This window comes from Condylura cristata, unplaced genomic scaffold (assembly GCF_000260355.1).
Source record: "Condylura cristata isolate star-nosed mole 26May11 unplaced genomic scaffold, ConCri1.0 scaffold00027, whole genome shotgun sequence".
Lineage (NCBI taxonomy): Eukaryota > Metazoa > Chordata > Mammalia > Eulipotyphla > Talpidae > Condylura > Condylura cristata.
In genome coordinates this window covers 19,337,970-19,355,620 of record NW_004567128.1, presented here as the reverse complement: position 1 = coordinate 19,355,620, position 17,651 = coordinate 19,337,970, and the positions used below count along the sequence as shown (strand labels likewise).

General features: G+C 34.1%; 1 protein-coding gene across 1 annotated transcript in view; it reads right to left on the bottom strand.

Annotated features, from left to right (window-relative positions):
* Positions 1-686: 686 nt before the first annotated feature.
* Positions 687-17,651, bottom strand: part of CFAP47 (cilia and flagella associated protein 47) — a 283,608-nt gene continuing 266,643 nt past the window's right edge. The window contains exons 60-62 of the mRNA XM_012730250.1: positions 15,139-15,300; positions 3,217-3,385; positions 687-899 (exon numbers count right to left, since the gene is read on the bottom strand). Of these exons, the coding sequence (XP_012585704.1) occupies positions 687-899; positions 3,217-3,385; positions 15,139-15,300 (544 nt within the window). The remainder of the gene's footprint in view (positions 900-3,216; positions 3,386-15,138; positions 15,301-17,651) is intronic.

Sequence of the window (17,651 nt, the reverse complement as noted above, 5' to 3'; positions counted from 1 at the left end):
TCCAATGATGGTCATTGAGGTTAAGTTGGTTTATATCATTGTCTTTGTTTTAAGGGTTATAGGTTCAAACCTCTACACATTTATGATTTTGCACTGGCTGGTTAATATTATATGTCTCCTCAATGACAAGTACCAATTAATATCTCCTCTTTTACTTTGAGGTAATAAACTTTCTCCTGGATCATTCTGAAATATAGGTATATTTTAGGACCAGGAGACTGTATACACTTGTGGCATGGGATTTTTATTACTTAGTAAATAGCACACACTACTGAAAATAACAGATAGAAAACCCAGTGAATCCTTATATCTTATATGTTAATTTTATCATTAATATTTTAAAGACTCAAACATCCATTTGAGAAATTAAACTTTAATAGCAACATCAGTATTTGAAATAGTATTGTTACCAAACTAATTTTTCAGTTTTACTACAGATACTCTCCTGTGCTTAAAACTAACCAATCCCGACACTTGGAATCAGTCTAACTTAACACACCCACATAACTCAGAAATTAGGTATAACATATTCAGAAAATATACTTAGTTAGCATTAAAAAACAAAACATAGAAGGCTTATAATAATCGAAACAATCCTCAGAAATATTTCAAAAGATGAAATAACAACCCCGCAAATATGATCACTTCTACTTAAAACCAAAAAATATTTGGGAGAAAACTATTTTTTATTTATTTTTCAACATCAAAGGAGCACCTTTGATGGTAGAGGACACCCCTGTCCTGATGACTTTAGTATTTTCACGAACAAAATTGCGGCGAACTGGCTTGCCATCTGACATCATCTTGTTCGTAGTATTGACTTTGGCTTTTACATTTACTGGTGGCGTGGTAACTTGAGGTAGCCCATTGATTTCATACAACCAGTACATATCTTCAGTCTTGAAATAGAGAGAGAGGGAGATTTTATGTGAAATATTCAGAGACTGAGACAATGTAGGAAAATGTTTATCAAATTAACACCTTCTCACTTCTCCATGTGAGGTAGGAAAAAGGTACAAAATTGAAGCTGCACTAATAAATAACACATGATTAACATGAAAAATAAATCCAGAATAGCAACTGGTTTTATGAATTAAGAACCATTTACTACAAAAATCTCTCCCAGTTGGAGGTCTCTCCTGTGAGTGAACAAAGCACCCATGTGGTGTAAGGGAAACAATCATGTAGTTCTCATGAAATTGTTGCCCAGCATGAATTACAACTATGACAATACCCTACAAAATAAATTTATACATGAGAATTGACTTGTGGCCATAGAACTGACTTACATACACATATCAACTTTGCTTTTTAGTTACTGAACTTGTTGTAAATCATCAATGGCAATTATAATTAAATCCAAGTTAGTATGACTTATTCAAGGACCTATAAAAATCCTTTTTCTGCATATATCTATTGGATGACAATATTGAATTAGGCAGTGTAGCATTTTCTGTCTTTAATGGTCATACTTAAACCACATTTCTTTTGCAGAATTTCCTGAGCTACCTACATTTATCTAGGCCCGTTCCTCCTGTTCCTCACAGTAAGATTTACAACATGCAGGTTCAGAACACTCATTTAGGTATGACCAGCCCAAGTAAATACAGCAGTAATTGGGGTTTCATATTTAGAGTAATATCTATCAAAGAATGTATAGGAAATTAATTATCAAAGTGCAGGAATTCCTTGCACCTCTGGAATGGCTGTATTTTCATAACTGACCCTTCTATTCAGTGTCCATATGATTATGTATGCAGAACCAAAGGAGTAAAAAGCAGAACAAAACTAGAACTATACGACAACTAGCTTAAATAAAATTTTCTTCATACAAGGATGTTGAATTTGGAAAACAAAGCGACAATTTGGTGATTGTGCATTTCTCAGTATAAAAGTGACACACTTCATAGGCACACACAGATGAGCTACATGAAAGGGAATACATGCCCATTCCAAGCCTAATGGCTACAAAGGGAAACTACACATAGGGGCCTCTCCCTTTGCACAGCATATTTCCAAGATCCTTTGAAAATAATTACCTATAAAGACACTATGCTCTGTTATTATATGCATTGCAAGTAAGATTCAAATAATGCTGAAATAGGTGTCCATGGCCCTCCTAACTAGGGTCTGACTGAGAATTCTAGTATATCAGATTCTAAATCCACGCCCCCATCTATGGTAATCTATTTCAAGTTCTACTGTGGATGCCTGATACCTCAGACAGTACCAAACCCTAAGTATACACTGTTTTTATTCCCTTGCACATGTATACCTATGGTAAAGTTTAATTTATAAATTGGTCATAGTAACAGATTAACAACTATAGCTAATAATAAAATGCAACTGTAATCATGTGCAGTAATAAAATTTATGCAAAGGTGGTCTCTCCCCTTTTCAAAACATTTTACTCTATGTAATATTTTCAGACTGCAGCTGATTATGGGTAACTAATCCCAGAAAGAAAAACCACAGATATGTAGGAACTACACTAAAATGATTTTGGCATCAGTAGCTACCTATGTCTTGAAACACGAAAACATGTCCTTTGTGCCTGGAAGCAACAGGAATAGATACCTTTTCAGAAATAATTTGAAAGCTGTCTTTAGCTTAGAAGTTCTTAGTAGAATTAATGTGTGACACTTTTTGGAGAAATTTTGATTATTGGATACATTTTAAAAATTGTATTTGCCTTAACCTTTGATAACAATAATCACATTAACAGACTCTTATATTAACTGCATATTGATGCTTTTATTTAAATTCAAAATAAATTAACTTCTATTTAATTTTCCTCATTTTAGAATTCAGCATTTTGACAGTACCTTATGCCTTATTTGAAGTTTCCAACATATCCATCTCAGATGACCTAAAGTTCCCAAATAGTTTATTATAAAATATACAAATATCAAGTGTGCCAAAATCTGAATATGCAACTCACTTTGCAGTCATTAGTTGCCTCTTCTATATATTTTTTTAATATGGAAGGGAATTAATTTCTTATTTTCTACTACTGATGGTAACATTTTTGGTACAGTTTGTATTAAAAAGCTCTTTACTAAATAAAAGGAAATTAAGAAAGAACACTTGAAATATGTGGAATTTTGCAAAACAATGTTGTTAGTCTATAATCATTGGGTGACATCTTTTCATTCTTATTCATTTAATGCCTTTAGTGACAACAAATGTCCTTGTCTTTAGTTTTAAAAGACTCACCTGTATTGCTAATGTTGCTTTGTATTTTTTACTGTACATTCGGGGTTTAAAACCCACCGTGATGAGAGTTCCATCTGACTCATAAGGAAGAAGTTCTCCAGCTCGAGGTTTTACAAAAAACTCAGGATCACTGCCAGGTAGGAAGTATGCAGTGAATGGCTCAGTTTCTCTGGAACAAAAATAAAAATATTAAGCATTAGATTTTCTCATTACCCTATCTCTAGGTGAGAAGTTGATGGATAGAGTTTACATCCTGCTGTGTAGAGCCACAGTTAAACATTAATGCTACTATGCAGCTGTGAGTCTAATACGTGTTACTTCATGGAATGCTTACAGAATGAAAGTGAGGAGATATTTTTCTTTAAATGAAGGAGAGCATCATTCTTCCCAGGGTGACAAAATGGAATCAGAAAGATTTTTTTCAATCACATATTTATACTGTACAAAGAATAAAATACTGTCCCTATAAAAATTGGAAAGACTCAATACCCCAAATGAAAATTCAATCATTTATAAGTAAATCCATATCTAAAATGCCCTACCATAACAGCTATCATAAAACCTATGTTTTTACTACTATGCCAATGTGATATTTGCTCGCTCTTCGCTCGCTTCACTAAGTGAGAGGAAACTACTTCACAGGCTCATTAAACATTCTTGGGCCTGAAGATGAGTTACTTTGATCTGAAGTGGACTCAATGACATCTGAGATTCAAGTGGCCATTTTCATGTCAAGGCTGATTACATTTGAAATAAAGACGGAAAGCAGTTGAGGAAATTCTTGGTGGAAGACAGCACTGTACATGCAAGTTTGTAAAAGAGGAATTTAAAATACAAATTCACAGGGAAGACACAGGTAGGAGGTAAAATGTAGTTTCCTAGAACATATCCAACTTTGAAACACAAAGGAGAAGATTCTGGTTGGGCCCACTGATCCATTGAGCAAACGTGTATTGAATATCAGGGCAGAGGATTTGTGTAAGTGGACTATGAATATGTATAGTCTGGATTAAGAGCCCAGCTGTACCTAGGAGTAAGACTTCAGAAAAAGTACTTAGCCTTTTTGTAACTTCAGTTTTTCTATGTGTTAAATGATGTTACTGATCCCATTAAAGTCACTACATTGGTGCCTTATATGTGAGTAGTGACCTATAAGGATTAATCAATATTAGTATAATCATCATTATGATTGTTGTTTTTAAACATTATGATTGCTGTTTTAAAACATTTAATTACCAGTTCTAGGCAGTGAAATATGATTCAATACATGAAATATGTATAAAATAGAATATACAAAGGAGTGATGTCAGCAAGATGGTAAAATAAAAAGATTCAGGTTTCCTTTCTTCCTTCAAGAAATACTATAGATAAGAAATATATAGATAGATTCCCATAGGGAGAAATTCAGAAACTTCTGCTCACCGGGTGAGCACAAAATCAGCTGCACCGAAGTTAATAGGAAAGTTTGAGTCATGCTCTTACCATAATCTCTGCCCCCTACATAGCACTACACCATTATAAGAACACTCCAATTCCCATTTCTTCCTCCAGAAGGAAACAATGGACAAGACATCCAACATTTGGATTTTAGGGAGTGGAGAGCTAACTTACAGACTGACTTCTGTCTTGATTACTTGAAGTATTGATGGGACCTGACATATTCTAAATATACTTGAGCATCTGAGAATACCTTTCAAGAGGTCCCATAATAAAGCAGAAAAGGGCCCTCCCTGGTGGTGCAGCAGGTTAAAGCACAGAACTAAGAAGCTAAAACCACATCAGCATGAATATGAGCCCTGCCCCACAGGTGATCCACATGGCATGGCAGACCTCTCCTGACCAGCCTGCTGCTCCCCTCAGCAGTGCACTTTGTTGATCTGCCTGTTCTACTCCCCACTCTGTCTCTGGTGAATCCTCTCACCGCCCCTGCACCTCTGGCCTGTTCCCCCAGTTCTGTATGCAAAAATAAATAAATCTTTAAAAAATAAAAAATCAAGCAGAAAAAAAAAAACCTGATATACTTAGAAGCCTCTACCTAAATGCAGAGTGGTTTGGTCAAGATTCTGGTTTCTGTCTAGCCTATTTCAGGTAACTGATAGAAATAGGCTAACTCTAGATTCCTAGAGTACTCTGAAGAAAAAAGAAAAAGATGTGGGCAGTGTATTGCTGCTTCAGAGTGCCCACAGTACAAAAATAGACATCAGAGGGAGCAAGAGATCCATTTGATGATGAACTTCTGAAAAAAAAAAAAACAACAGAAACTGGCAAATTTAATTAGTAATCTACACACACAAGTTCAGATTCATATCTACAGAAAAGATTTTAGAGGCTCCAAGAAGCTCTACCACAATGACTGGTGAAGATCTTCCCTGTATGAAGCAAGTCCATAGACTGGGAGAACTGGCTTTTTTTTTTTTTCCAAATGTGTAGATACAAACACAAACTAATGACAAACACCAATAAAAATTACCTACTTAAAATAGAAATCTCTAGAAATATACCATAAATAAACATAGGTATTATCTGACATGTTATTAAAAATAACTGCCAATGATATCCAGAGAGCAATACATGAACAAAATGAAAACTTCAAAAAAGGGACAGAAAATACAAAAAAACACAAACAACTAATTTTGGAGTAGAAGAATGTAATAACTGCAGTTAAAATTTACTAGAGGGGTACAAGAGCAGATCTAATCAAGCAGAAGATATAATGGGGATCTTGAAGACAAGTCATTTGAAACTATCCAGTTATAGGAGCAAAAAGAAAAGTGAAAAACCAGATGAAGAAAATCTGAAAGACTTATGTAACATGATCAACTAGACCAACATATGCATTATGAGAGCCTAAGAAGAAGAGACAGATAGGGACAGAAAACTTCTTAAAACAAGGAAGAAAACTCCACAAATCTTTGGAATGAAATGCTCAGAAAGACTCACGATGTTCAACAGATTCCAAATAGGATGAAACTAAAGAAGGACACAATGAGATGTATAATCAAAACTTAATTTTGAAACTTTAAGAGAAAAAAAGACTCATCACATACAAAGGAACAGGGTTCTGAGTAGATCTCATGGAATCCACACTGGGGAAAACCTGTCACCATGAACAAAACCAACTGCTTGAGGCACACATTATTTAGAGACTCTATATAGACACCACTAATCAGTACAGTTAACCATGTTGATTACCTAGACACATCAAGGCTTTGCATGACTACAGATAGGGCAAACATGAGCCTGAATCCTCATGAGGGAACCCAAGTTACTAAAATGTACTGAAAATGCACCTGAAAACTATATATCATATATACTTAGTGGGGATAACTATTTTCTGTTGAATCTTTAAAAAATGCCTTTCTGTGTAAAAATAAAGTTGTGTGTTATATTCCAACCTCAGAAGCAAAGTTTTTTAAATTTCTCAGTAATTTAAAAATTTTATATATGTATTATATATATATATATATATATATATATATAATATATATATATATATTTAGATCATTCTTCATTTTGTACATATTTCATCTCAGTTATAATTGCAATAGACTTCCCACCACCAATTCACCCATATGCCAAATTTCTCAGAAATTTAAAATTATTTATTCCATTTAAGAACAAAAGAACCAAATTTTACTTCATATTTGTAATGCATCTGATATATATATATATACATAGCCCAGATTTTCTGATAAAAACAAATGTCCATTAGGAAAATATTTACTGAAATCTAATGAGACATATTTCCTATTTTTTTTGAGGTTCTCTTTGGACTTAATGCTAGTAGAAATACAATGATACAATGAAAATGCTAGCTGCTTCAAATTTTAAACAAAACACCTAAAAGAATATTTATGGTATGAATTAAAAGTGAACTCAGAAAATGGTGATTATAATGAAACAGAATGATTGTTTCTCTTTTACTTCTGTGTAAATATATTGCTACAATTGCTTTTCTTGTATAATTTTAAAAATATACCAGGGCATAAAGTAATAGGCCTTATCATGTTAGAGATGAATCATATGTACTACATTTGCTGGCAATACCCATAAAAATTACCTCAGAGATATTAAAACATCAGGGTACACAGGGAAAATAAAAAAAAATAGACAGACTAAAGGAATTGTATGTGTCTTATCTTTTTGCAAAGGCCCACTGAAAATATGAAGGCATATTCCAAGCCCATTGGAATTAGATTGAGAGAACATGCATGGGAATCAAGAATTAATATATGTAGGGGAATCATTAGTACCTTGAGAAGGCCAAGTCATAGACACAATTTTACCTTTCATCATAGAAAGTATCAGGTTTAGCATATCTATAAAACACTAATATTAGTAGTATTATCATCAGTCTATACAAACTAAGACATTGTCCAGCACACTGGGAGAGTGAACCATACTGGCATCTGAGTAAAACATGATGTTACATGCCTCTGTTCTTTTTTTCTTTCTTTCTTTTTTTTTTTTTTTGTTTTGACAGTAAACTCAGGTCCTGGTCTGGGACTATGTTTCCAACTAACTAAATGCAGGCAGAGTTTCCAATTAGGTTTAGAGACAAAGTAAACTATTACAATAATTTATTTTCCAATCTAGACAGAGATAATCATGAGATACTCTTCCAGAAAACTCATACACTTCATTTTACATCTTTATTAAGTGTTTTCTTTCTTGAGTAGCCTCCAAATTTTTAGACTTGTTTTTATTGTAATCTCTTATAACTGATGATTGAATCATATAATTTTATCTGTCAAAAGCAATCACAAGTGAGGCAATGAAGGGTAGAATTTGCCTTATTTTGAATTCAAAGGATTTAGTTCTTATGTTTTCATTAAATTAAAAACAGGATAATGTTACAAAATAATTAATTAGCAAAGACAAGAGGGACAGAATATAATGACTCAGGGTTCCTGAAACCTAATGATGCTACTTTTTACAGCTAAGAAAGAATAAAGATAATTTTACTCATTAAAGTCTTACATAGGTTATAAAATCACTTTAATTTGTATTTTAGGTAGACTATATCTCTTCAGCTTTTACCTATATATAAAATGCGTTGTGGATATCTCGCACATAACCGCAGTAGGAAAGGTTATAAGCAAAGCAGGCCAATATAAAACTAGATGCACATATAAAACTGGGTGAAGGAAAATAGGGAGCTCTCGTTGAATAAACAAGTATGATATTAAAAATTCCTGCCTGCCAATAAATATACCTTTATTTCTGCACTTCCAGTTACACAGGGAATACTTTAAAATTGACCAAGCTGAGAAAGCTATACAGATAATCAATAAAGGTATGAAAAGAGAAAACCTCTAATCATGTCCATAAGTATGTTTATTTGAAGCTGATTAACCATTAAAGTCTGTTATTATAATAAACAATTTACTTTGAAAAGACTTCAAATACATTGATGTAACGGCTTTATGAAGTAAATAAAGGTAAAAACTGATATTTCCTTAAAGAACTAGCTGAACTTTAAGAATTTTTTTTGCAAGGATTTAATAAGATTTCTCAGTATTAAGAGCAAAATAATTAAATATGCTAGTATTCCCCAGAAAACTAAGACACACTCCAAGCTTCTGTTTTATCCCTAAAGGCATTCAAGACAAATCTATATTCAATGATCATTGTTATTTATTTTCATGGGAACCGAAGTTCTTGGAGAGTTCCATCCCTTCAGACCATACTTAGTAAGCATCCCTTATATTTCCGGCACTGAACAGGACAATGCTAATCCCCATCCTACTCAATGGCAACAATAGACAGTGCATGATTAGACTCATCGTAATGAAACTTTTGAAAACTAAATCCAAGAAAACATTTTGAAAGACACTGGTGAGAAATGGAATATTACATATAGAGGAACAACAAATTCAAGTAACAGTACATCTCTCTGCAGAAACCAAGCAGGCCAGAATGTAGTGGAACAAAATTGTTGAACTGGTGAAAGAAAAGAAATTTGAACAGTAAGTTGTATAGCAAAACTATCCTTGAGTAGTGAAGGGAGTTTCAGATTAAAGAAAGTAAAGTGTCTATCACCAGCTGACCTAAACTTAAAGTATAACTGAAGTAAGTTCTCTTAAAAAGGAAATGTAGGGCCCTCCCTGGCAGTGCAATGAGTTAAAGCACAGCATTATGAAGCTGTCCACAGCCACTACACCATGAGTTTGATCCCTGGCCAGGGTGGTGGCTCACATGGCACAGCAGATCTCTCCTCATCTGCCCACTGCTCCCCTCAGCAGTGTATTTCAGTAGATCTGCCTGTTCAGCTCCCCACTCTTGTCTCTGGTGAATCCTCCCACTCTCCCCCTGCACCTCTGGCCTGTATCCCAGATCTTGTATGCATAAATAAATAAATAATCTTTAAAAAAAGAAATGTAAATGCAACAGGAAGGAAAAGCAATGAAATGGGTAAGTATAATCTACTATCCTTTTTTTTAAATTTTGTTTAAAGATTTATTTATTTATTCATACAGAACTGGGGTACAGGCCAGAGGCTCAGGGGCGGTGAGAGGCTTCACCAGAGACAGAGTGGGGAGCAGAACAGGCAGATCGATGAAGTACACTGCTGAGGGAAGCAGCAGGCGGGTCAGGAGAGGTCTGCCACGCCGTGTGGTCACCTCCGGGGCAGGCGGGAATCGAACTCATGGGGAAGTGGCCTTAGCTTCTCAGTGCAGTGCTTTAGCCCGCTGCGCCACCAAGGAGGGCCCGGACTATCGTTCTCTTTATGAGTTTTTACAAAAGAGTCTTATGACCACAACAATAACTTATTAATAGTATCATATATATATGCATTAAATATTCTCTAAATGTTATCCATTATTTTAAAGTTAAATATTGTGGGTTAAAGTCTTGTTTACACCAAAAACCTATTCAAAGTAATTTTTAAAGTATTAACAAAGTTTCTACTTTAATGTAAAGCAGTATTTGTTTCCTTTGCTGAAAGTAAATATTAGTAACTTTGGATTACTTATGAAACAGGTAAAAGACATTTTTTGACTCAAGAGCTGAGAATGTTACATCTTGGCCCTCTACCTTTTTTTCTTAAAGAAATCCAACAATTACATCTGATAAGGGCACATTAAGGTTCTGTATGCCCATCAATCTCCCATCAGCAAATTACATTCCTGTCAAATAAAATGCTTCTTTTTTAGCTTTCTCCCGAAAGCTCACATTCTGAATGTTGATCACCCATGCATTTTGCCATGAAGCTTTGCAATGTCTAGAAATATGACATTCAATGACAACTTTCCCTGTGTTTTAAATGGTCATTTAAAATTTTCAACTATGAAGAATAAAATTATGTGTATGTACATATATGTTTGTGTAAGCATTGATAACAACATCGAAGTGACATAGAACAGAAAATTAAAATTCTATATATTTACTCAATATTTAATTTTCTAATTTGTGGTTTCTGAATAACTGATTAGGTTAATCCTCAAGATGTTTCTCTTTATTTTAATTTCATGAATTTATTCATTTATTCACTAATCAATATTTTCCGAATCCTATAATGTAGAAAACATTTTATCAAATGCAAGTTTGTGCTGAAATCTTATGTTTTCAAAGCACTCTAATTGTTAATTACATAGAAACAGAACAAAGAAACTCTACAATAGCTATTAAACTGACTCATCAGCAATGGTTACCACTCATTCTGCTCTGCCCTTCAAAAATGATAAATGAATAGAATCATAGATTCTAGGAGCCATATGGCTCTCTAGTTAAGAACATAATGACTGCCCTCTGGCCTCACCTGCGCCCAGCCTGCCATGGTACTCTAAATGCCAGCAATTCTAACTACTATTAGATCTTTTGATAGAATCTACTGTCCCATCTCCTGGAACTCTGCACACACTCTATTTTCTACCTGGAACTTCTTCACTCCCTTCCCTAATTTGCCTTGCAAATGACAACTTAACCTTCAAGATACATTTCAAAATGCCTGTTGGTTGATAACTTATTGAGCACCTAAGTAGTGTGCTTGTAAAGATGAATAAACATGATCCCAAGTGGAACTCACTTTCTATACAGCAAAATATAATCAAAATAAGACACCAACGTTTCATATACTTAGTCCCTAAAGATGTATAAAGCCCTACCTTCATTTTTGCTGTAGCACACAATTTTACAACCAAATTAATATTTATTGACTGTTAACTTTGATTGAAGCATTTACAGAAGACAAACACATTTAAAATCTTATAATCCTCCAAAGTAAATGACCATAGTCTGAGTTTCATACTGGGCTTATATTTTTATATTAAGGCAGAGTGTCATTTTGTTCTCTTACACAAAACAATTGTCATTTTTCTAAGAGAACACATACATTATCTCGGCCTAACAGTATTTATATTTGGAAATTTTGTTCAATGACTAAAATAAGTGATTTTAAGTTATTTTTCTGAGGTTGAATCACTATGAGGAACTGATTCTGAACAAAGTCCAGAACTAGAAATACAAAACACTGAGAAATAGCATGGAAGAAAAAAGCACCTATAGGCACTGCTGTAAGGAATGGGCATGTATATAGAGATACATGTAACCTGAGAGGGAATATAAATCACATGCATTAAAAGGAAAACAATTATTGGTTCACATAGTGCTACAGGAGTTAAAGGTTTGACCAGTAAAGTAAAATTATATTGTGGTGAAAAGAACAATGAATATAATGTAGAAAGCTGGGAATGAGAAGGGCATTTTAGAAGCAGAAGGAAAATGAAGATTGGTGAGGGGTAAGAAAGATACTGAATATAGTGACTTTTTTCCCTCCCTAAGACCGAACTAGAAATTTTGTTTTAGACATAGAGGGGAAATCTGGAAGGTCTGAGCAGCCTGGGACCATGACCAACATGCATGATTTAGATGCCACCTTGGACAAGTAACTGGAAACTGTCAAATGTTCCTCACGAGGTAAGTCAATGTTTTAAGAGGATTGAATTTACTGTGATGTATAAAATGGATTATAATGAAAAGGAATGTTAAGTAGAGACTCTAATGGAAAATGATCTGAACTAGGGTGGTATTAGTGAGACAAAGTATGAGTATTAAGAAAATTAAGAGTAGTGGGCCCTCCCTGGTGGCGCAACAGGTTAAGGTATAGCACTACGAAGCTAGATGCAGCTGCTTCAGTGTGAGTTTGATCCCTGGCCAGGAAGCTGACCCACATGGCACAGCAGACCTCTGCTGTCTCGCCCACTGCTCCACTTAGCAGTATATTTCAGTAGTTCTATCTGTTCTGCTCCCCAGTCTGTCTCTGGTGAATCCTCTCAATGTTCCTGCACCTCTGGCTTGTACCCCAGTTCTGTATGCTTAAATACATAAATCTTTAAAAAAAGATAGAATTAAGAGCAGAACGTGGTAACAACACTGGATGAACCTGAGAAATATAATTTGGGGAGCTTATTTCCAAATTTTTGGACAGTATTGCATTTGGGAAAATTTATATGTATGATAAAAATCAATGGAAATTATTTCAGTAGCTATAAAAAAGTTTCTGAATGTCTCAAATCAATTCAAACATAAATAGAATATCTAATAACTTGAAATATCCATGGAAGACACTACCAAAGATATAAGAATGTTAAGTAAAACTCAATTATATCAAATGTGTTTCAAGTAGAACAGGTCATTATACATTTAATTGTCCATCATTCAGCTTGAACTCATAGATAGAATACATCCACGCATGCACAATTCCTCTATCAAGTTAATTTCTTCAGTAAGCACGGGGACCAGCACGAGGCATCATAAAACACAGGCAGGCATGTCATTAGGTTCAGCAATGAAGAAAACCAGTCAGCTAAGTGCCTGCTTCTCATATTTTGCTTCTCAAGTTTCGGGCAGCTTAAGGAGGGGATGTGCTCACTGTGATCACAAGAAGCCCTTCCTGTTCCCTTCATGAAGGCAGAACTAAGGAGTAGAGGAGGAGCAGGAACTGCATAGTGAAGAAAACCAGAGTAATTACCATCTTATTCTAGTCAACAATTGAAATATAAATTTCAGGGTGCATTTGCATGCAACCACAGGATATTTAAAGTATATTACACAGTATTCACTTCCAATTGACTGCACAAGGTTAACAGATCTTCTCCCCAAAGCACTGTAAATCTGGACAAATAAAACTAACCATTTCCACATTCTAAAAGATGGCCAAATGAATATAAAAGACTTTGAGGTTCTACTCATGAAAACTACGGAACTTCAAATATAAATGGTATAAATCACATTCAAAAGATTAAAAATTGAAATTCTGGATTCTGGTTCCTCATGCAAGGCACTTGAAATCACCAGTAACAAGTAAAAAGTTAAACAGACTGAAAATCAACACACCTTCTTAGATCCTTAAGAGAGGGGAAGACACAGAAAGAAACACTAACCTCAAGATTCAAAAGAAAGAAAGGTAAATCCAGAGAGGCATGGATAACTGGAGAAGAGTTGCATGAGAAGAAACTGTCACAGGGAAAACCTGGACTGTAACTTATGAACTGCTGTAGGATTGATGCAGATAAGTCTGAGAGTTAAAAATTCTAGGGGAGCCCAATCACACGATGGTGTCACTAAAGGCCTACTTAAATTAGCCTACTTTATACAGTTCAGCTATCAAGCCATTTATTACCAAAAGACAAAAAAATCTTTTTTGAAGAAACAGAACAACCACCAGTAACAGACATGGTAGGGATGTCAGAATTATTAGAATGAAATTAAAACAACTATGACTAATATGCTATTAGCTCTAATGGACTTTAATGGATAAAGTAGACAGCATGCAAAATAGATGGTTGATGTAAACAGAGATGGGGAAATCTTAGAAAAGGATAAAAAAGAAAGGCTTGAGATAAAAAAAAATACAAACACTGTCTTTGATGGACTCATTACTAGATTGGACAAAGATGAGGAAGATTCTCTGGACTGGAGGGTTTATCAACAGAATCATAGAAAACTGAAAGCAAAGAGACAGGACTGAAAAAAAAAAAAAAAACAACAACCACAGAACAGAAGCCAAGAACTATGGGACATTATAAAAGGTGTAACATACACATAACAGGAATACCAGAGAGAGAAGGAAAAAAGAACTGTAAACATATTTAAAGGAATAATGACTTTACAGAATTGCCCCCAGCAGCAAGGAAAAAAGAAAGCAAATACAAACAATTCGAACTACATCAAACTGAAAAGTCTGCATAGTGAACAGACTATACCTAACAAGAAGAGACACCACACTAAATGGGAAAAAAGTATTTGAGTACCATACATCTGACAAGGGGCTGGTATCAAAGATGAACAAAGAACTCATACAACTCAACAAAAATAAAACAAATTAATAATGGAAAAAGGAGCTAAGTAGGTTTTTCTACAACGAAAACATACAGATGGCCAACAGACACGTGAAAAAAATGTTCATCAACACTTATCATGAAGGAATGCAAATAAAAGCACTGTGAGATAACACCTCACACCAGTGAGAATGGCCCATGTTAAAAAAAGACCAGAAACACCAAATGCTGGTGAGGGTGTGAAGAGAAGGCTCAGACTAAGTAGCAACCAACATTATATGAAACTTCCAGAACCTCCACACACTGCTGGTGAGAATGTAGACTGGTTCAATCCCTATGGGAAATTGTGTACAGGTTGCTCAAGACTTAAAATGGATCTGCTATATGACCCAGCAATCCCACTTGCAGGTATCTACCTAAAAAGTACAAAACCTAATTTGAAAGAAAACCTGCATGCTCATGTTTCTAGCAGTACTAGTTACAATAGCTAAGATAAGGAAACCTAAGTGCCCCCTAAATATATACATAATACTATTCAACAATCAAAAAATATAAACTCATGACATTTCAAGCACCATGGATATACCCAGAAAGGTTGATGTTAGGTGAAGTAAGTTAGAAGGAGAAATGTAAATATTACCTTGTCTGACTTGTCATCCTGAAGTCAATAATAGATTCCTTAAATAAACCAACCCCTTCAATATCGATGACATCATCCACATCAGGCTCAGTAGCAACCAACATTATGGGAAACATCCAGATCCCATCTGTTATGCATTCTAATTTCAATGTAATTTGAGTCCTTGAATAGAAAAAGAGATTATAAAAGATACTACAAGAAAGCAAGTTCAAAGAATATAACAGATCCACATCTAAGATGAAATGTAAGTAAACCTTGTAATTTCAGCAAAAATGGCCAAGATTTTTAATTCTTAAAAATACAGATGACTGTTAATTACATTTTAGGAATAATTTTTTAGGTTACAGTTTATATTTTGTTGGGCATTTAATCTATTCTCCAGGTTATTTACTAAGAAACAATAATACATGCAAACTGACTGTAGATTTTCTTTGGCCATCATAGAAAATTATATCTGAGAATCTATGTAAACATTGGTAAATGGACACAAGTGTTCAACTGCATGTGGGAGGGGGTCTCCTGTTCAAAATTAAATACTATCAAAAAGTATTTTCAATTCTTTTTTAATTTCGAAAATTTATATTCTCTGTGAACACTTACAAAGGTCCATCCATATGATTGATTTCAAACTAAAAATGAATTGCAATTGACAAAGACCACAAACACCCTATATGATAATATAGAATTCAGTGGCAGTTGAATTAATGAAGACAGTGGAGATAGTCTTTATAAACATGGATCATGAAGAAGAGGGGAAGGACGAGGCAACAGAGATTGAGGAATGGTTGGCTACCTGTTCTCTTGCTTAGGGTGGAAATACATGGAGTGGCTGCAATATCCTATGTCAGGACTAGACAAAGAAATTATAATCTTTCTTCTTAAAACTATCAGAACAGTTTTGGGGATTCTCACCTTCTTGAGATTATAAAACTACTCTATTATTTAGCGAGTGACTGGGCAAAATCTCACCAAATTTGAAAACTGCAATTCTACTGTTCGTAATTTCCCCCAGAAATACACCTCTACATACTGAGAAATGGTGTGTATGAGGATATTCATTGCCATATTATTTATGCATAGGACACATGCCAAAAATTTACAAATATACCTTTAGGAGGGAACTGGTAGCAAGAAAGTATAGTGCATTGAAATAGTGGAATATTATTCAGTGTAACTTAACCAATGACTAAAATAAATTTAAATTATTCCAAAATGTAAACCCTATACTGGTATTTCATTCACATTCTCCTGTCTTAGTAAATGAAACTGTGTTCTTCTGAGCACTATTTCCAGAGTTCTGTTTTAATAACTGGTCTTCCTATTGCTACTATTGCTCTCTCTCAAAAAGACAACTTCTAGATTTTTCAAGCTTTGCTGTATTTTATTTATTTAACTCTGAACCTACCTTTCGATTATTAGACCATCCCAGATTCTTTGAAGCAAAGAACAGTGAAGTAAATGAATATATACATATGTATACAGTACTTAATTTTATGACTCATGTACACAAGTTGCTCTAAATCATTTTCACAAGCATTAATCTTTTAGTCATTCCCTATTGTTTCTAGCATAAACCACAAATTTGTAGGCTCATGTCACTTTTATGACTGTTCAGATAGGTCCAGGTGCAATTCTCAGATCTTACTTTCTCTTCTGTTCTCTGTATTAGAGAAACACTGAACTCCTCAATATTAAGTGCTCATGCCAAATATTTTTCTCTCCCATGAACTCTGGTTTATTTTTCCTCTGTGAAATAAGATGCTAGGTTTTCATCCCATATGTCTCTTTAACTGGTGAAAAGTTCCAGGAGTAAAACTGAACTAAGAAAATTATTTCTAAAGATTTTCTAAGGAAAATGATATCTATATTTTTTCTATTTTTTAAATGGTTAGATTTATGTTAAGTTAGAAGTTATCAAATTAAATCATATCACTATTAACTACTCCTGATATCTTGTTTTTATACGAGGCTTATTTTTACTAAAGGAAAAAGTCAAGGCCTTTGGGAATAATAACTTTTTTTTTTTCTTTTGAAACACTACTTAGGACCTTGACTGTTTTTATGTACAGCGTTATTATGTGAAAGGATGAGTGTGAAAAATTACTTTGTATTTGTTGTTATGACATAATGTTATTATTTTCCTTTCACCAAAACATAGTTTATCCTTTTTAACATATCAAGTAGAAAGAGAACTGAATGGAATAGTTATTTCAATTATCTATGTAAAGCACGGTTAGGGGACAATTATTTTCTTCTTTTTCATAATTTAGAACTTCTGGTTATCCACATTTAATTGTGTGCCTTGTAGTAAACCATTTCAAATTAATAGAGGAGGAATGGAGAAAGTGAATGAATACATACAAATAAACACAAAATAGAGTTATTACATCAAAACATCACACAACACTCATGGATATTTATGAATCATGCATACAGATTGTCCTAAATAACTTTCTCAAGGATTAACCAAGAAGCTCTAAACCCACAAAATTTTGAGTGAATATAAATTCTCA